The sequence below is a fragment of the Rhineura floridana genome, chromosome 18, assembly GCF_030035675.1.
Source record: "Rhineura floridana isolate rRhiFlo1 chromosome 18, rRhiFlo1.hap2, whole genome shotgun sequence".
Lineage (NCBI taxonomy): Eukaryota > Metazoa > Chordata > Lepidosauria > Squamata > Rhineuridae > Rhineura > Rhineura floridana.
In genome coordinates this window covers 28,120,319-28,140,657 of record NC_084497.1, presented here as the reverse complement: position 1 = coordinate 28,140,657, position 20,339 = coordinate 28,120,319, and the positions used below count along the sequence as shown (strand labels likewise).

Below are 20,339 nucleotides of genomic sequence, written 5' to 3'. Positions count from 1 at the left end.
TCCCCCCCCCCCCGCTCCCAAAATGCATGGTGGGAATTTCAGCTAAGCTGCACCCGCATCCCACTCCTGAAGACTGCTGACCCGACCCCCAGTTTCAAAAAACACAATATAGGCTTCACCCACAAACGCCACAAGTCATAGCTACACACCAAGCATTTGAAGCACATGACTTCCCCCCACCCCCAGAAACTGTGGTTTGTTAATGCGTCTGGGAATGGTCGCTCAGTGAGGTGCAAACTACAGTTCCCAGGTTTAAGGGAAGTAATGTGCTTTCAATGTATAATGACCGCCGCTTAAAAAAAAAAAATGAACGTGTATCAAAAGGTCCTTTGTAGGTGGACTCCGCTGCTGGATGTTGGATGTTGTATCTGGCGCAAGCAGATGCCCCGGATGCAGAACAGTATAGTGACAGGCTAGATGCCAGTTGAAGCAATGAGCCGGACAAGCAATAAGTTTTAAGAGTTACTTTACTGACAATATATCACAAGCTCTCTCTATACAAACTCCTCGACCCCCACACCGACTGGCCAGATCTGCTAAGTCTTATAGATAAGGCCAGCTGGTTGCCTTGGATACTTGTCCTTGAGATCTGCATGGACTCTGTGCTTCTTGGCCTTGTAACTCTGCTGTGGAAAAATACATTCAGGCACTCTTTCTTTGCCAACACGCCTCACTCCCCCTCATGGCAGGGCCAGTCCTGGGACTTAATTCACAAGTAACTGGGCAGTTTAACAGTTTTAAAAAATGAGGATTTGCTCATTCATTCACCTTCGCAGTGGCCCAGGTTCATTCACCCGTTAAGAATCAAACAAGAGTGCAAGTCTACCAGAAAGAAGCCTGGCCAATTTCAAACTTCCAAGACTTTTTTTGTTTTATGTGTGTGAAATATTTTATTAAAAAGGTTCTTTAATTCTCTTTTGAAGCAAGGTACAAACAAACCATAATGGGAGGAAGGGTGTGTGGGGGTGTTTAAGGCACAAAAAGTATTTTTGAGAGAGAAATCAATCGGCAACCCTACAGCCATCAGACCGTGCGCGCAGCAATTCAGCAGCAGAAAAATGGCACAGTTGCAGCAACAAAGGGGCAGGGATTGCTCCTTTGACTCAAAAGTTAGTTGGCTCCTGTTAGTGGTCAGAACTTTTCCTAACCATTTTTGCAAGAGCATTAAGTCTCTTAGCGCAGGAAGGAGGACGATGTTTGGGTGGAAACCCCAAAAACTCTTCTCAGAGTAATCTTCTAAGCCCACGCATTTGCAGGCTCGATGGATGAGCTTCAGCTTGTCTGAAAAAAGGGAGAAATGAAGTTGGCCATCACAGAAAGGAACTGCAAGGGCAGTACTACTCAGGATAAAGACAGGAAAGAGTTTAAAAGCAAATTCTCCAAGGTGTGTTCTGGATTCGCAGCAGAAACGATGGGAAAGACCTCAAGTCATCCAGGAGAAACAGAAAAGCAGCGACTGCCTTGTCGCCAAAGTTTTTTTTTCCAGCTGGTTTTCCAAAACCGTATGTCTCGGTGCAGGCAGGAAGAAGGAAACGGGAAAGAGGTGAAAACGGTTTTCTTTCCAAATGCGGCAAGGAAAACAGCCCAGTGTTCTTTGGATGTTTGGTCAATGAGGGCCCCTCAGTAGGGGCGAGGTGGGGCAGCCTTGTTAGCCACATCAGGGTACGGGCAGGGCGGCTCCGGCTGGTCAATGGGCTGGTACGAGCTGCGGTCCTGGCCGACGTTCAAGACACCTGCAGAAGATGAAGGGGGGGGGGGAAGCAAAAGCTTTTAGCGTGAAGCAGCAGCAAACAGGGCTCAAGGTGTTCCTAGCAATAAGCCTCACATCAACCCAAGGCAGGGATGGGAAACCTGGACTCCAACTTCCATCATCACCCCTGACCATTGGCCACGCTGGCTGATAGAAGACGGAGCCCAGCTACATCTGGAGGGTCCCAGGTCCTCATCCCTGAAATAGACCATCACTTGCCTTTACTGACCCTAGCAACCTCCATCACAAGTCTGCCTTCTTTTAATGCAGGAGTGGGGAACACCCGGATGTTGCTGAACTCCAGCTCTCATCATCCCCAGCAGACAGCATGGCCAATGGTCAGAGATGCTGGTAGTCCAACAACAGGTAGAACACCGAAGGTTCCCCAGCGCTGTATTAAAAGGAGGCAAAGGAGGTGGCTAGGGGCAGTAAAGGCAAGTGATGGTCTTCAGGGATGCAGAAGAACCTGCAGCCCTCCAGCGGCTGGACTCCAGCTTTCATCAGCCCCAGGCAGCATGGCCAGGGATGATGGGAGTTGTAGTTCAGCAACATTTGGAGGGCCAAAGGCTTCCCACATATGATATGCCCCCTTTGTGGGATTTCTAGCCACTGATAGCAACAGGGTGCTGGACTAGATGGACCTTTAATGCAATTGTGTAAGGCAGTTTTCTGTTTCTGCTATGTAAAATATCACAGTGCTTTTATAAACAGCAGTGTATACACAATTCCAAATACAATAAAATTCTTAGGTGAGAGTTGAGCCTCCATGTTCAAAGCAGTATACCCCTGAATACCAGATGCCATTGACCAAACAAGAAGGTCTTGAATGTGGTATCCCCCCAACCATCTGGCTCACCACTACTGTGAAAAGTACATGGCCCTACATAGCCTCTTGATCCAGATCCATCAGAGCTCATTTCGTATTAAATTAAAATCCTGCCAGCCACCCTCTTAGAAATACTTTTTGGGAATTCATTTCTGTTTTTAATAAAGATCAATCAGCAGCTTCGTGACAGGTGGATGAGTCTGAATTCAGCCCCTGTACACGCTTACCTGGGAGTAACGCCCACTGAACACAGTGGGAATTGCTTTTGAGTAAACATGTTTAAGAGTGAAGTCTCAAGAGCAATCCTATGCATGTTTACTCAGAAGTAAGCATCACTGAGTTCAATGCAACTTACATCCAAGTAAACATACACCAGCAGGAGTGGGCAACCTTTGGCCCTTCAGATATTGCTGAACTATAACTCCCATCAGCTGCAACAAACATCAGGGATTATGGGAGTTGTGGTTCAGCAATATCTGCAGGCTCAGTATATAGGATCACAGAGCTTTGGGGAGGTATATTTCAATAGCACACTTTCAATGGGTAGCAGGCAACCTGCTCAGAGTAGACCCCCTGAGGTCAATGGACATGACAGATTCATGCTTTTAAACGAGTCTACTCTGAGTGGCTGAATACCACCCAATACAGAGCAACTCCTCATTTTTATATGCTGTTTGTTGTATCCAAAATTAGTCCTGCTCAGAGTAGACCTATCAAAATTCGCCGACATCAACTTTTTTATTTGCGGCTGTATTATTTATTTATTTCTCTCATACTCGGCCCTTTCTTCCAGTAGGAGCCCAGGGCGCCTTTAGTTTTTATTCTTATTTTTTTAAAACTGTTTTTATTGCATTCTGTACATTGGATGGCTCCAGAAGAGGATGAGACAACTTCAGGGAGGATAAGGCTATCTAGCCATGATGACTCTTCTCCGCCTTCATAGTTGCAGGCAGTCTGCTTCAGAATACCAGTAGCCGGAAACGGCAGGATGGCTCTTGCGCTCAGGTCCTGCTTGCAGGCTTCCCATTGGGGCAACTGGTTGGCCACTGTCAGAACAGGATGCTGGACTAGATGGGCCACTGGCCTGATCCGGCAGCCAGGCTTTTCTTACGCTCTTATTATCGCCTTGAGGCATGTGCGGAAGGCAATAAATAACTTAAGCCCATTCATTTCAACGGACCTAACTCTCCGTAAAACCAAATTAAAAAAGGTGACCCCGCACTTATAGTGCGAGTCGTTTCTGACTCTTAGGGTGACATCTTGCAACGTTTACTAGGCAGACAGACCATATATATGGGGTGGGATTGCCAGTTCCTTCCTGGGCTTTATTTACCCCCCAGCACATGCCGGGTACTCATTTTACCGACCACGGATGGATGGGAGGCTGAGTGGACCTCGACCCCTTTTACTGGAGATTCGACTTCCTCCTTCCGTTGGAATTGAAGTCCGGCCGTGAGCAGAGCTTTGGCTGCGTTATGGCCGCTTACCACTCTGCGCCAAGGAGGATCAAAACCAAATTGGATGCACCCATATATATTCCGTAGATTTTCTCAGAATAATGGCCTTTGCCGATAAGACTGTGTTTTGCACCTCATGCACCCCTGTCTACAGCAGCGGCAGGTGCCTGGCATCATTCCTGCGTTTTGCAAAACAGCCCAAGAAGCGGAAGGGAGCAAATGTTGCTGAGAAAGGATACAGCTACGAACACAGTAACAGTTGAAAAAAGGACAAAGCAACACTGTTAGTTGCTGCTGTCGCTCCCTCCTCCTTTGAAGATATGGTGTGCTATGGCCTAAAGAACTGGCACTTCTACAAGTGCCACTTTATGCTCATTCCACACCCAAGAGAAGTCAGTCTTTTAGTATGGCAGCCACTATGCCTATGCTCCACGAGCTAGAGGGAGCCCCAGCTGACGAAGCGTCAAGGCGAGTTAAGCAGCAGAGCGAGTTCGGCACCAGGGCGAGGAGGCCAGGGCCCCCCACTCTGCCAATCTGTTCCCTGACCTCAACTAAACCGCAGTCTCCAACCCATTGACGTAATAAACCTTAAACAAAACTATGCAGGTAAGAAGCCAGCAGGGGTGTGGGGGCTTTCCAGTGTTTTGCACCGCCTGCAGCATGTACGACTATCTGCCTGTTGGACAGAAGTCGTGGGTGTGCTCTCGGTGCAATGAGCTCCTGGCTCTCCAGGAACGACTTCATTTCCTTGAGGCCAAGGTGGCGGACCTGGAAAAGCTGAGAGAGGCAGAGAGGTGTGTGGAGGAGGCCTTCAGGGACGTTATAGCTGTGTCCCACTCCAACGATGATAGCTCTCCTGCTATCATGGACAACGATGGTCTCGGGGAAGGAGAGCATCCAGCTGAGGAAGAGGGAAACGATCCCTTAGAAGGGACCCATTCCTTGGGGGATGAGCAGCTATCCTCTTGTGCCGAGGATATATCTCCAGGGGGCGGAGGGATCCTTGTAGTGGGTGATTCGATCATTAGGAACATAGACAGTGGGGTGTGTGATGGGCGTGTAGACCGCAAGGTGTTTTGCCTGCCTGGTGCGAAGGTTGCGGATATCGCCCGTCGTTTAGATAGTTTGGTAGACAGTGCTGGGAAGGAGTCAGTGGTCGTGGTGCACGTTGGCACCAACGACATGGGGAAATGCAGCCGTGAGGTCCTGGAAGCAAAATTTAGGTTGCCACGTAGGATGCTGAAAGCCAGGACCTCCAAGGTGGCTTTCTCTGAAATGCTACCGGTTCCACGCGCAGGACCAGCCAGACAGGCCCAGCTTCGCAGTCTCAATGCGTGGATGAGACGATGGTGTCGGGTGGAAGGGTTTGGATTTGTTAGGCACTGGGGAACATTTTGGGACAAGCCGGGCCTGTACAAAAGGGACGGGCTCCACTTGAACCAGAATGGAACCAGACTGCTGGCACTTAAAATTAAAAAGGTGGTTTTAAACTGACTGAGGGGGGAAACCCGACAGGAGCTGAGAAAGGTCCGGTTCGGAATAAACCTCCCCCCTGGGATAAAAACCAAAGAAATGATGAAATTTTAAAAGGGGTAGGCCTAGAAGTAGGCATTGTGAGAGCAGGGGCACAGGATATAAATTCAGAAGAGCAAAATTACCACAGGCCTAACCACAAGTGCCAAAGACACTTGAAGAGAGACACTGCTTACAAGTGCCTGTACGCTAATGCTAGGAGCCTGCGAACCAAGATGGGAGAACTGGAGTGCTTGGTCTTAGAGGAGAGCATTGATATAGTGAGCATAACGGAGACCTGGTGGAATGGAGAAAACCAGTGGGATACGGTTATCCCTGGATATAAACTATATCGGAAGGACAGGGAAGGACGTATTGGTGGCGGAGTCGCTCTATACGTGAAAGAAGGCATTGAATCCAGCAAGCTCGAAACCCCCAAAGAGGCAGACTCCTCCACAGAATCGTTGTGGGTGGTGATACCGTGCCCCAGGAGGGACTTAATACTGGGAACGATCTATCGTCCCCCTGATCAAAATGCTCAGGGAGACCTGGAGATGAGATATGAAATTGAAGAAGCATCCAAACTAGGAAATGTGGTAGTAATGGGTGACTTCAACTACCCGGACATAGACTGGCTGCATATGTGTTCCAGTCATGACAAAGAAACAAAGTTTCTAGATATTCTAAATGACTATTCCCTAGACCAGTTGGTCATGGAACCGACCAGAGGGACGGCAACCCTGGACTTAATCCTCAGTGGGGACCGGGACCTGGTGCAAGATGTAAGTGTTGTTGAACCGATTGGGAGCAGTGACCACAGTGCTATTAAATTAAACATACATGTAACTGGCCAATTGCCAAGAAAATCCAACACGGTCACATTTGACTTCAAAAGAGGAAACTTCACAAAAATGAGGAGATTGGTAAAAAGAAAGCTGAAAAACAAAGTCCAGAGGGTCACATCACTCGAAAATGCTTGGAAGTTGTTTAAAAACACTATATTAGAAGCTCAACTGGAGTGCATACCACAGATCAGAAAAGGTACCGCCAGGGCCAAGAAGATGCCAGCATGGTTAACGAGCAAAGTCAAGGAAGCTCTTAGAGGCAAAAAGTCTTCCTTCAGAAAATGGAAGTCTTGTCCGAATGAAGAAAATAAAAAAGAACACAAACTCTGGCAAAAGAAATGCAAGAAGACAATAAGGGATGCTAAAAAAGAATTTGAGGAGCACATTGCTAAGAACATAAAAACCAACAACAAAAAATTCTATAAATACATTCAAAGCAGGAGACCATCTAGGGAGACGATTGGACCCTTGGATGATAAGGGAGTCAAAGGTGTACTAAAGAACGATAAGGAGATTGCAGAGAAGCTAAATGAATTCTTTGCAACTGTCTTCACAGTGGAAGATATAGGGCAGATCCCTGAACCTGAACTAACATTTGCAGGAAGGGATTCTGAGGAACTGAGACAAATAGTGGTAACGAGAGAGGAAGTTCTAAGCTTAATGGACAATATAAAAACTGACAAATCACCGGGCCCGGATGGCATCCACCCGAGAGTTCTCAAAGAACTCAAAGGTGAAATTGCTGATCTGCTAACTAAAATATGTAACTTGTCCCTCGGGTCCTCCTCCGTGCCTGAGGACTGGAAAGTGGCAAATGTAATGCCAATCTTCAAAAAGGGATCCAGAGGGGATCCCGGAAATTACAGGCCAGTTAGCTTAACTTCTGTCCCTGGAAAACTGGTAGAAAGTATTATTAAAGCTAGATTAACTAAGCACATAGAAGAACAAGCCTTGCTGAAGCAGAGCCAGCATGGCTTCTGCAAGGGAAAGTCCTGTCTCAATAACCTATTAGAATTCTTTGAGAGTGTCAACAAGCATATAGATAGAGGTGATCCAGTGGACATAGTGTACTTAGACTTTCAAAAAGCGTTTGACAAGGTACCTCACCAAAGGCTTCTGAGGAAGCTTAGCAGTCATGGAATAAGAGGAGAGGTCCTCTTGTGGATAAGGAATTGGTTAAGAAGCAGAAAGCAGAGAGTAGGAATAAACGGACAGTTCTCCCAATGGAGGGCTGTAGAAAGTGGAGTCCCTCAAGGATCGGTATTGGGACCTGTACTTTTCAACTTGTTCATTAATGACCTAGAATTAGGAGTGAGCAGTGAAGTGGCCAAGTTTGCTGATGACACTAAATTGTTCAGGGTTGTTAAAACAAAAAGGGATTGCGAAGAGCTCCAAAAAGACCTCTCCAAACTGAGTGAATGGGCAGAAAAATGGCAAATGCAATTCAATATAAACAAGTGTAAAATTATGCATATTGGAGCAAAAAATCTGAATTTCACATATACGCTCATGGGGTCTGAACTGGCGGTGACCGACCAGGAGAGAGACCTCGGGGTTGTAGTGGACAGCACGATGAAAATGTCGACCCAGTGTGCGGCAGCTGTGAAAAAGGCAAATTCCATGCTAGCGATAATTAGGAAAGGTATTGAAAATAAAACAGCCAATATCATAATGCCGTTGTATAAATCTATGGTGCGGCTGCATTTGGAATACTGTGTACAGTTCTGGTCGCCTCATCTCAAAAAGGATATTATAGAGTTGGAAAAGGTTCAGAAGAGGGCAACCAGAATGATCAAGGGGATGGAGCGACTCCCTTATGAGGAAAGGTTGCAGCATTTGGGGCTTTTTAGTTTAGAGAAAAGGCGGGTCAGAGGAGACATGATAGAAGTGTATAAAATTATGCATGGCATTGAGAAAGTGGATAGAGAAAAGTTCTTCTCCCTCTCTCATAATACTAGAACTCGTGGACATTCAAAGAAGCTGAATGTTGGAAGATTCAGGACAGACAAAAGGAAGTACTTCTTTACTCAGCGCATAGTTAAACTATGGAATTTGCTCCCACAAGATGCAGTAATGGCCACCAGCTTGGATGGCTTTAAAAGATTAGACAAATTCATGGAGGACAGGGCTATCAATGGCTACTAGCCATGATGGCTGTGCTCTGCCACACTAGTCAGAGGCAGCATGCTTCTGAAAACCAGTTGCCGGAAGCCTCAGGAGGGGAGAGTATTCTTGCACTCGGGTCCTGCTTGCGGGCTTCCCCCAGGAACCTGGTCGGCCACTGTGAGAACAGGATGCTGGACTAGATGGGCCACTGGCCTGATCCAGCAGGCTCTTCTTATGTTCTTATGTTCTTTACACAGAGCAAACCCATCCAAATGGATGGGCATTTCTAGAATCACAGAATAGAAGTGAAGAGTTGGAAGGGGCCTATAAGGCCATCTAGTCTAACCCCCTGCTCAATGCAGGAATCCAAATTAAAGCATACTGAGGCCCATCCATTTGAATGGGTCTACTCTGAAACATAGATATAACTTTTTTTGTTGTTTAGGTACATTTACCCAGACATGCAAATGTTACTGTTATATAGGAGACGGCTTGAGTGCAGATGGAGGCGGACTCCTGACGAATGCAACTCTGCACTGGTGAGTGCCTATAATAAGACGTATTTTGGGGCAGTGCAGGCGGCAAAGAAACAACACCACTGCCTCTATTCAATCTTCTATCTCTCGTCCGGAGCTTTTTCAAACTGGAATCACGTCCAAAATTGGCAGAGACACATACAAAAGCAAGAAAAGTTTTTCTAGAAGGAACAAGGAGAGGAAGCTGGCTCAGTAATGGCGGACGAGGGAAATAGCAGAGGAGTCAACACCGTCCCGGGAAATGTACCTCTCCGGTGAACCTTCCCAGTCTGTAAGGGAAGACAAATCAAATGTCGAGAGAGGAAGTGTCTGGTGCAAGACAAGAAAGACGAAGAGGAGGTTGGCAAGGGAGGAAGTGTGGCTAAAATAGGCAGAGCCAGTGTTTTGTTTTGGGGTAAAAAAAGGTGTCGGTATTGATAAAAGTGCCATGGGTGCCAGCACAACGGCTCCTACCGGTGGCAAAAAAAGAGAGGTGCCGGGACTCTGTTCTAGTGAACACTGTCACAAAGGAAAGCCCTGGGCAGAACCAAAAAAAAAAAAATTCCAGGCTGTGTGAAAGAACATGAAGGGAACCCACTACAGAGGAGTCACTTGAGGCAGCCCAGAACCACCCACAGCAGCCCGGAACCTGGGCCCTGACTAAGCAGAGGCCTACCTAGATTCAAGGCATACTCCCCTCCGCGCTCCCGGTACATCTGATAGGCGAAGAAGCAGGACAAAGGCTTGAGGAGGAGGCTGAAGATGGCCATGCCGGTGCTGAAGCGGGTGGTGTCGAGCAGCGAGGAAGGGTAATACAAGCTGAAGTGAACAATGTCCGTGAGAATCGTCAGCAGCAGGCCTGCGAGGAACTAGAAAGGAAAAAAGGCACATGCGGAAGAGGAGTACGGGCCATTTGCCTTCATCGTTTTCTGCCTTCTGCTACATCCTATAAGCCAGGGCTGGGGAACATCTGTGGCCCTCCAGATGTTGTCGAACTCCCATCAGCCCCAGCCAGCAGAGTCAATGGTCATGTTTGATGGGAGGTAGGGGTCTGGCAACTTCTGGAGAGTCGCAGGTTCCACACCCCTGCATGAAAAGGCGGCAGAGTTACGAGAGGTAGCGAGGGGCAGTGAAGGCAAATGAAAGTGTAGTTCAGGGACTGGAAACCCGTGGCCTTCCAGAAAACGTTGGATTCTAAATCCCAGTAGCCAGCACAGCCAATGATCAGGGATGAAGATGGGAGTTGTAGTTCAATAATATCTGGACGGCCACGTGTCCCCCATTGCTGCATTAAAAAAGAGGCAGAATTGTGACAGAGGTAGCTAGGGGCAGTAAAGGCAAGTGAGGGTTTAGCTGAGAGATAGGGAACCATTCTATAAACCAGGTTTCTGGAACAAGACTGGCCCTCCCGATGTTCTCGGCCTAAAACGGCCAGCCTGGCAAACTAAATAGGAGAACTCAATGCGGCAACATTTTGATGGTCCATCTCTCGTTCATGTGTTAAACTAGGGGGTTCAACCTTGAAATGGATTCATCCATCAGAACCCTTTTAATCAGGCAAAGGTTTTCAAACACAGGGTTTTTTCAGGGGAGAGCCTTTGTAAAAAAAACCCCATAACCCACCATGAGGATGGCATCAATGGAATCCCTTTGGGCAACTGCCCAGACGCCCAGAGCGAGGACGGTGAAGTTACCCCACGCGTAGGAACTCGGCAACCAAGGCACAATACAGCCCCTATCCGGCGGCAGAGAAAGAGACAAGAGAGAGAGAGAGAAAATGTTCAGCTGAAGCACTGAACACATCACAGAAATAAATTCATAAAAACTGACCGATTCTGGAGCAGTGGTGTCCGATTAGATCATGGATTGCCAACATGGTGCCCGCAGATGTACATGCACCCTTGGAGGCCTCCCTCGGTGCCTGAAGGGTGCCCCCAGCCCCTGAAATTAGGCTTGGGAAGATTAACTCTCGCCTCCCCAGCTGTACTCTCCAGGAAGATCACCGCCACATTAAGGCAAAAATGTTGGCACGTATTATTAGCATGCATGCATGGATACGTGGCTGCATATGTGCCACCACACCAGCAAGGAAGCATCATGGCCATACTATTTTATTTTTAAAAACTCAGAGTATGTTGGCACAGGCATGAAGGCCTGCAGGGTCTTCACAGAATTCATGAGACACAGTACACAAGGGATAAAAAAAAAAAGGCACGCAAAAGTAACTCACCATGTCGTCAGCAGCCAGTGTACCAGAATGATAGCCTGCAAGCAAAATTGAGAAAACAATGCATCCTATTCTCTTTTCAGCAGTACAGAGAAGGTGCAGCAAGGCACCAGTCCTCATTAACTCACAGTATAAATGCCAACAGCAGTGGTAGCGGCGAAGGGGAATAGACAGAGGGGAGGAAGGAGCCAAGGAAAAGTAATAAAAAAGGAAGGATTCAATGAAAGGCAGGCATGTGACCCACTTATGTGGGGTGCACTTGGGGGAAGAGAGCTGGGAAAGTCTCAGGGCCTGGATGCTTTGCTTGAAGAAGGTCCCAGGTTCAATCACCTGCACCTTAAGCTAGAAGTAGCAAGTGATGGGAAATGATAGCAAGCAATGGGAAATGATAGCAAGCGATGGGAAATGATAGCAAGCGATGGGAAATGATAGCAAGTGATGGGAAATGATAGCAAGTGATGGGAAATGATAGCAAGTGATGGGAAATGATAGCAAGTGATGGGAAATGCCTGTGCCTCTGAGCCAGGAGGGGCGGTCAGAGAAAGGCAAGGGTGGGGAACCTTTTTCTATCTCAAGGGCCAGATTTCCTTCTAGGCAACCTCCCAGGGGCCACATGGCAAGTTTAAAAAGGAAAAAAAAGATTTATTTTGTATTTTTTTAATGATGGTTTCAGTGTTTTATCACTGTTTGCTGCCCTGGGCTCCCTTTGGCAAGAAGCGGAGGAATATAAATTCAAAAATAAATAAAATACGCAAGTTCCAAACAAGACTGTTTCCTCAGCAATTTTGCAATGTTTTAAAGCAGCCCTACATGCAGCCTCATGTCTTTCCTTCTTCCCTGTATGGTGCAACTTTAAACAAAATGAAAATTATTAAGAATGAATTGAAATGACAGATGTAGAATAACAACAAGGATGTTTACGCTTTAGGAACAACGCGTCACTGCTGACCTGCTACGACAAGAGCATCCAAATTTGGCATTACTGATGCTGTTGGGCCAACATGCCTGTCCAGGACTTTGTGCCAAGAACGAATTAATTTCCCCAACTCCATAACCATAAGATGGAGATCAGGGTTTAAGTCAGTCCCAGGGGTCAGCCCCAGAACTGGTTTCCAATACTAGATTAAAACCCTGAAGCAATCGTTAAAGCAGAACTCAGTGCCAGAAGATATGCTGACTGACTAACTTGAATGGCTTTAAAAGTTTTTTTTTAATGAGGGATGCCATGTAGGGAAACAGTGTGATGTAATGGTTAGAATGTCAGATTAAGACCTTGGGAGACCAGGGTTCAAATCCCGACTCAGCTATGAAGCTGACTGGGTGACCCTGAGCCACTCTGTTTCTCAGCCCCTTACCTACCTCAGAGGGTTGTTGTGAGGATAAAATGGAAAAAAAACATGTGCACCACTTTGAGCTCTGAAATAAAATGGGGGGGGGATATAAACGTAATGACGAGGCGCGCCTGGCACCAACACTGTTATCTTTTCGGCACCAGGTCAAGACTTTCCTCTTCTCCCAGGCATTTTAGCATGTTTTTTAAAAAATTGTTTTTATATTGTTTTAAATTTTAAAATTGTGTTTTAAATTGTTTTTAAAATATGTGTTTTAAATTGTATATTTGTTTTAATGTTTTTGATTGCTCTAAACCGCCCAGAGAGCTTCGGCTATGGGGCGGTATACAAGTGCAATAAATAAATAAATGTAAATCAATCTATCACAAGCTACAAGCTATGGAGAACCTCCATAAACAGGTGCAATATACCCCTGAATGCCAGTTGCGATGAGCAAAGGCCATCTCTTTCATCCTCTGCTTGTGGGCATTTGGCCATCTGTGGCTGGAGAACAGAATGCTGGACTAGATAGATTTTTGGCCTAATTCAGCAGAGGAATTCTTAATGCTTTTAGAAGTGCCTCTGAGCATGCGGAAAGTGCCTCTACTTCACTACCAAGCCTTTCCCCCACATGCTTAAGATGGGTTGTATTCGATGTTAGTCCTACTCAGAGTAGAGCCATAGAAATTAATGGGCATAACTAACTTGGGTTCATTAATTCCAGTGAGTCTATTCTGAGCAGAACTAGAGCCTGTTGTCTTGGTATGTTGAAATATATATAGATCTCAAAATCCTTGAAAAAACAGAGTTCAGCGAAAGCTTCCTTCGAAGCCAATCTTGGCTAAAAAGTTGAGAAAAAAGTTGCCTGTGACAGAAATTTTAAAAAGGAAAATATAGAGCATAGATATGAAGATAGGCCAGTCAAACGCCTCTGGAGATTTGCCCATTTCCTAAAACAGTCACATGGCACAATGCTGTTATTGTTTAATCTCTTTAAAAAGCCCTAAGCAGAATGGAAAATATATTTCTCGACATTAATCACTGAAACTGGCAGCTTTTAATAGAGTTATCATCTAAGTTGACAGCTTTTTTAAAAAATAAAAAAGCCTGATTATATTAACCAGCAAAGCTTTCTTTTCCAGAGGGGAGGGGGGGTTAATCTATATGCAACATTTATTTAAAAAGACCTTGGCTAATTAACACCCCCAACATCTAGCCAATATGCAACATTCATTAAAAGAGCCTCAGCTAATTAAAAAAAAGTTCCCCCACCCCAAGCCCTGGAAATCCTCTAGAGTCTCATGCTATTAACACCAACACCCTCTGCAAATACCACCGGCCTTTTGACAAACTTAATTGCCCCCTTACGGCTTACAGAATGAAAAACTGGAAGGGGGTGCAGTGAATGCAAGCAAGGAAGACGACAAACATTTCACCACCTTCGATGCGTAATTGTTTGCGTTCCCAGAAAAAACAACAACCAGTGATTCAGTATGAGGTATTCAGGTGGTTCACAAGGAGGCAGGAATAGTTGGGAGTTTTAAAATTCCTCAAGGCTGTCTTGAATTTCTCCATCCCGAAACACTGAGTGGAATTTTGATGGCGTCTTTGCAAATTGTTTCATAAGTCCACGCGGTGCCCTTCCCAAGACTAACAGGGGGAACCACTCAGGTGATAGAGAAAAATGGGACGCAGCCTTCAAGGCCTTTGTTTTCTTCTGTGTTATTGAGGCTTGTTATTACCCTCAGTCAAATCAATAATTATTATTATTTATTAGTCATTTGTTATGCAAAGGTCTCCAAGTGACTCGCAACATTGTTAAAAACAAAAGTAAATATAGCATAAACAAAATAATAAAACCACAACCACTTATAAAAGCCTCCAGAGCAAATACTCTTAAGATCTCTCCACCAGCTGCCTTGCCTCTCTCTGACATCACAGCAGCTAAGCCAATGGCAGCCAGAGGAAACATCCTCACTTTTGGCTTTCAGGAGTTTCTTGAAGACTTTGTTTTTTTTAATGCCCACAGGCCTATGCAGTTTTTTTTAAAAAAAATCTTGAAAATCTAGTCTTTTTTTTGCAAATGTTTAATTTTTCATTTTTTTAAAAAAAAAGAACAATTCCAACAACCATAGGTGTTAACAATCAGCTAGACCACTTTACATCAACAACAGTAGTCAGTCATTTTAATGACTGATTGTACTGCTTTTAATTTTTTTAAAAAAATATTGCTGTACGCTGCCCCGGTATTTTATGAGACGGCAGTATATGAATACAGACTGTATCCAACTACGACCCTACTCAGAATAGACCCATTGAAACGAATGAACCCAGGTTAGTCATGTTTGCTGACTTCAGTGGGTCTACTCTGAGTAGGACCAGGATTGATACAACCCTAAATAGCCACTTGCCTGGCATCTCCCACCTTAATGATCAGAACAAATTAGCCACTTGCTGTTGGGACAAGCCCACAGGCAGCAAATAGGCCAATCTACTAGTACTTAAGGTCCAAGGTCAGCCAAATGACTATGCAAGCTTTCTCAATGACACAGAATGGGTAGCTTGCAGACTCCTGTGTTCGCTGCAAAGCTTGCCCACCCCTACACCTGGAAACCCTAATTGTTTGGCTTTGTATCTTTGACCTTTTGGGACCCAAAGGACAGAATACAGAATCTGGCTTCCAAGTTAGACACAAAAGAAACCAGAAGCTAAAAAGCCCCCTCCCCAAGTTTCAAGTAGGGCTCGACCGTCACTTGCCTTTACTGCCCCTAGCTACCTCCATCACAACTCTTTTAAAACAGGGCTGGGGAAGATGTGGCCTTTCAGGTGTTGCTGGCCTCCAGCTCCCATCATCCCTAACTACCAGCCATGCTGGCTGGTACTGGTACAAGCTGGAGCCCAACAGCATCTGCAAGATGTTCTTCATCCTTGCATTAGTCCCAGCCAGCACAGCTGTTGGTCAAGGACGGTGGGAGTTGCAGTTCAGATCTGGAGGTTTCCCACCCCTGATCCAGCATTTGTGTGTGTATGTACATAGAGTTACTACTTCAGCAAAATTTTTACTTTTATTTATTTATTTATTTATTACATTTATAGCATTTGCAATTCTCCTCCTCCTTGCTTTATCCTCACAACAACCCTGTGAGATAGGTTAAGCTGAGAGAGCGCGACTGGCCCAATGTCACTCAGGGAACGTCAGTGCTGAGCGGGGATCTGAACCCAGTCCTAATCCAGTCCTCTAACCATTACACACCATGCTGGCTCTGCATCCGTGGGTTTTTTTCCCCTTTGGACACAGCGTTAATAAGGCACGTTTTCAAAGAATTTCGGCTGTGCAACAATAACATTTGAAGAACAAGCAGAAGTGATGACACGACCCATTGCCCAGGTGTGACTGGGTAATTCTGTGGAACAAAGACCTCTGCTAGGACCCAGAGAAGTGAATGAATCATGTCTCCCTCCTCTCCCCCACTAGGAAATAAAAAAATAGTAACTTTAGTCAGGTGAAAGGAATTCAACCTGGAACACCTTTTGCCTGCCCTCTTTTTGGTTTAGCCAGTCATTGCAGTTTCCTCATTCACCTTGGCTAGGTAATGTTTGCAAAACTCAATAAAGCACACCCTCCCCCCCTGAAAAAAAACTGATGCTAACGTCAAAGAAGGACTTTTCCTCTCTCACAACACTAGAACTTGGGTTCATCTAATGAAGCTGAATCCCTCCCCTTGAACATTAGGCAGGTGCCATCTCTGTTATCGGTTTTAAAGCCCACTGAAGACCTTCCTCTTTCAACAAGCCTTTTAAGTGGAGATCGTATCCCAGTCTGTGTTGGAACTGCTTTTAAAATACGTTTTTAAAGCTTTTTTAAACAAAGATGTTTTTAAAGCTTTTTTGCTTTTAAAGATGTTTTATTGTAAAATATTTTGAAGTCTGTTTTTATGATGTTTTACAGTGTTTTTAGTGCTTTTGTTTGCCGCCCTGGGCTCCTACAGGGAGGAAGGGCGAGACATAAATCAAATAAATAAACAAACAACAACAACGGGAAGATTTAGTACCAATTAAAAAATATGCAGCGCACAGTTAAACTGTAGAATTCGCTCCGACAAGAGGCAGCGATGGCCACCAACCTGGATGGCTTTAAAAAGAGGATGAGTGCAGGGAGGAGGACGTGACTCTCCATGTCTACCAGCCTAAATGGCTATGCTCTACTCCCACGGTTAGAGGCAAAATGCCGCCCAAGACCGGTTATTGGAAACCGCAGGAGGGGACAGTGCTGTTGGACTCAGCTCCTGCTTGGGGCTGGCCACTGTGAGAACAGGACACTGGACTAGATGGACCTCAGACCCTTCTATGTTTTCACACAATCCTTGATTCTTTAATGCTGGATAGTCAAACGCACACCAACCCTCCCCTAAAAGAAACTGAACCTTTTGTATTTAGGCCTTGACTGTGTGTGTGTGTGTGTGTGTGTGTGAGGGGGAATCAGCTCCTTGAAAGTTTGTTGGCAGCACAGGAGGAATGTGAGGGCAGGCATGAATTCACGTCAAAGTTAAGATAAGAATTTACTCAACGGATCCGGCCAAAAAGCCATGCAGTAGACCAGCTTCCCGTTATTGACAGAGGTCAGCCAGAAATCACAGACAACACACAGAGACAGAGTTCTCTTGTCGCTTGTACAAAGCAGCTGGTAATTCAGAGGTATACCATTGCTGAACAAGGAGGCTCAGTCAGTTCACCTTTGTGTCACAGAGAAAGGGGCGCAATGGTAGCAAGCACCTCCACAAACCCTCATTCTGCTTCGCTTGCTGTCAGTTTAAGCGAGTCATCAAGGGCATACTAAGACAGAATCAAGTGACCTTGCAAACCACGGTTTGCACTAACCACAGGTTTGATGCAATAACCGATTTTGGGGGGGGAGTTTTTACAGCTGTTGCTTTGCCTCTAGAGACCATTGCACTTTAGAAACAGCAGAGCTGACTATAGGTAAGATGAAAGCCGACTAGCACCTATAAACTATGGTTTGTCTGTACCTCTGGAAGCACAAACCATGATTAGGGGAGGGTCAATTATTCCAATCTATGGTTAGCACAAATCATGGTTTGGTGTGATGCAACGTAAGAATTGAACCTTTAAAGCCATTTTAATGTTATTAGGCCTTGGTTTGATGACATCCAAACACACCCACAGATTTCCCCCCCCTAGAGTTGACAATCCAGAGCAGCGACAGCAATATGGGATGTCCAGGGGAAAAAAAAGCAACTTACAGGAATTTGTGGCTCATGCCCGACAGTGGATTTCAACATTTTGGAGGAAGGGTTTTGTGTGACACTCTGTAACCGGGGGGGGGGGGGAGTCCCTTGCCCCAAACAAATCATTAAACCACATCAGCCAGGAAGCAAGGACGGAAAAGTTCAAAGGCGAAAGTAGCCACACTATTAGGAAATATATTACAAGGAAACGGAGGAGTTTGTTGGGGTGGAGAAGGGGGATGGATGTGTTTCTGGGCTGCGGGGAAGGAAACTGAGTTAGCACACCGGTTGTATCATGAAGTTCCTATGCAAACGTCACAGGGTGGCCGTTAAAGAGCCAGCGTACACGTGGACGGGTGTGCAAGGACAGTCGACATCCAAATCCTGAGGCAATGGGGAAGGCATCTCATTTGAGGACAAGGAGAAACAGGGCACAATCCTTACCCTCAAGGATCTGGGGCACACCTGCACCCTTCCACAAAAGCACACCCACACCCCATCCTTTCCTCACCCGTTCGTCCATGAACCTCACCTGCGGGCCTCCTCAGCCACCCACCTCCCTTACCCTTGCACACTAGCTTCCTGCACGCTTGTTAGAGCACACCTGTTCTCCTCCAAGACCGGGTATAGGCAGAGATGAATCCAAGTTGCTTGTAGACATGTTGTTCAAAGATGTTTTGTTTTTAAAGAGTTTCCCCCCAATATATTTTTAGTGTTTTGCCATCTGCCACCCTGGGCTCCTTGTAGGAGGAAGGGCGGGCTATAAATCTAATAATAATGGTAAGCAGCAAGGAAATCCCTTATTCAAATCTCATCTCAGGCACAAATCTGCTAAAGAGCCATAGGCAAGCTAACTCCTCTCAGCTTCACACACATAAAAAACAGGGCTGAAACTGGCCTACCTTATAGGGCTGCAAGGAACACACAGGCACTTACCTTCCAGACCTGCCCTCTTACCTCTCTCTCTCCCCACCCACACTTTCATACCCCCCCAAGTCTTCTACCGGCACACCCCTTTACACACCAGCCGAATCTCAGTGCCTCCATCTTTTTTTTTTTGCACAAGCCTTTGATACACCAGCTGCCTCCCACCCAGTCCCCAGTCCCCGCACGTCCCTCTTGCACACCCAGCCACACCCCCTTACACACAGACCTCTTACTGAAAGCCAGTGTGGTGTAGTGGTTCTGCATCAGACTGGGACCTGAGAGACCAGGGTTCAAATCCCCCCTCGGCCTTGCTCACTTGGTGACCTCCGACCAAGCACTATCCCTCCGCCCAGCCTACCTCACTGGGTTGTTGTGAGGCCAAAATCAGGAGGAGGAGAACCATGTTTGTACACAGCCTTGAGCTCCTTGGAGGAAAGGCGGGATATAAACGTTATAAATAAATGAATAAAACGTTCAGTTGCCAACTCCTTAGTGACCCCCCCCCCAAGTCTAGGACACCCAAACTGCCACCCAGTACTCACCACTACCCTGGCACACGGAAACACCTCTCTCTCTCTCTCTCTCTCTCTCTCACACACACACACACACACACACACTCAGTTGAACACCAGGTCTTGCATACTCAGTTGAACACCAGCCTGCCCTCCGCTCTCACTCTGCGCCCCAACCTCCTCCCAATGGAAAGTCTACAACCACCAGCAGCCCTTGCACAATCCCATCCTGCGTCTCCTCCTTGCACGCTTTCCTCTCCAGCGCCTTGCACGCCTACCTTGAGGTTCACTGCGGGCACCTCCATGATGCCCGGCCCGCCGCCCAAGTGAAGCGTTCACACCACGCCGCTTCGGGCTCCCAAAACTCTCTTTTCCGCCCTCCGCCGCCTCCGTCTTCAGCTTCTTCTTCCCCGGCCGGGCCCCGCCCCCTCCACTCCAGGCCTGCCCTGCCCGGGCCCCGTGACTCCCTCCCCGGGGCGTGGGGCAGAGGGAGACTCCTCCTTCGGGAAAAGGGCAGCCGCAAAGCCCGGCCGACTGCTGCTGGCTCCAGGAACCAGGTACGATCCGGAGCGGCGCCGCTTTTGCAACGCCGCCACTCCGGGTCTGGGCAAAGCCACCTTGAAGAGTATGAAGGGAACTCTGAGCATGTACAGAATACTGTTCCCGCTTCCTCCAAAGGACGTTTGGATTTCAATATATTTTTTTTAAAATCAAATTGTCCGATGTGGCTTATTTTCTGTTTTGGTGCAGGCAGCGTGATGTATCCGGAGATTTAAAGTTGTCCCCTTTCTGTCCAAAAAAATAAAAAATAAAAATTGCTGGCGCTTCTAGCTGCGACTGATCTCCTGCATGACTTCCCCGTCCCGCCTCGCCTTGGACCAGAAAGCCTTTCTGGAGAGACTGTTAAGGGCAAGGTTTCACTGAGCGCGTGCAGAACGACTGAAACCCAAAAGGGTTTTTCAGGGGGTTAAAGGGAAAGGTCGTTAGAGCATGGACAGAAAACGCTTCCTCCCTGGAATGAAGGAGCCAGCGTGGTATAGTGTTTAGAGCAGAGAAAGGAGCCCAGTGGCCCTCCAGGTGACCTT

The 20,339-nt window shown here is 46.6% G+C and overlaps 1 protein-coding gene across 3 annotated transcripts; it reads right to left on the bottom strand.

The window, feature by feature from the left end:
• Positions 1-449: 449 nt before the first annotated feature.
• Positions 450-19,699, bottom strand: AGTRAP (angiotensin II receptor associated protein). Of its 3 annotated transcripts, XM_061601598.1 has the most exons (6): positions 19,533-19,699; positions 11,242-11,276; positions 10,635-10,746; positions 9,688-9,880; positions 9,280-9,301; positions 450-1,733 (listed from the first exon to the last, which is right to left on the bottom strand). In XM_061601598.1, exons 1-6 carry the CDS (start codon positions 19,557-19,559, stop codon positions 1,688-1,690), a joined length of 435 nt encoding a protein of 144 aa, XP_061457582.1. In that variant the 5' UTR covers positions 19,560-19,699; the 3' UTR covers positions 450-1,687. The 3 variants fall into 3 exon arrangements, with proteins under 3 accessions (XP_061457582.1, XP_061457580.1, XP_061457581.1); XM_061601596.1 differs by lacking the exon at positions 9,280-9,301 and having other exon boundaries at positions 19,533-19,694; XM_061601597.1 differs by lacking the exon at positions 450-1,733 and having other exon boundaries at positions 9,109-9,301.
• Between the last annotated feature and the right edge of the window lie 640 nt (positions 19,700-20,339).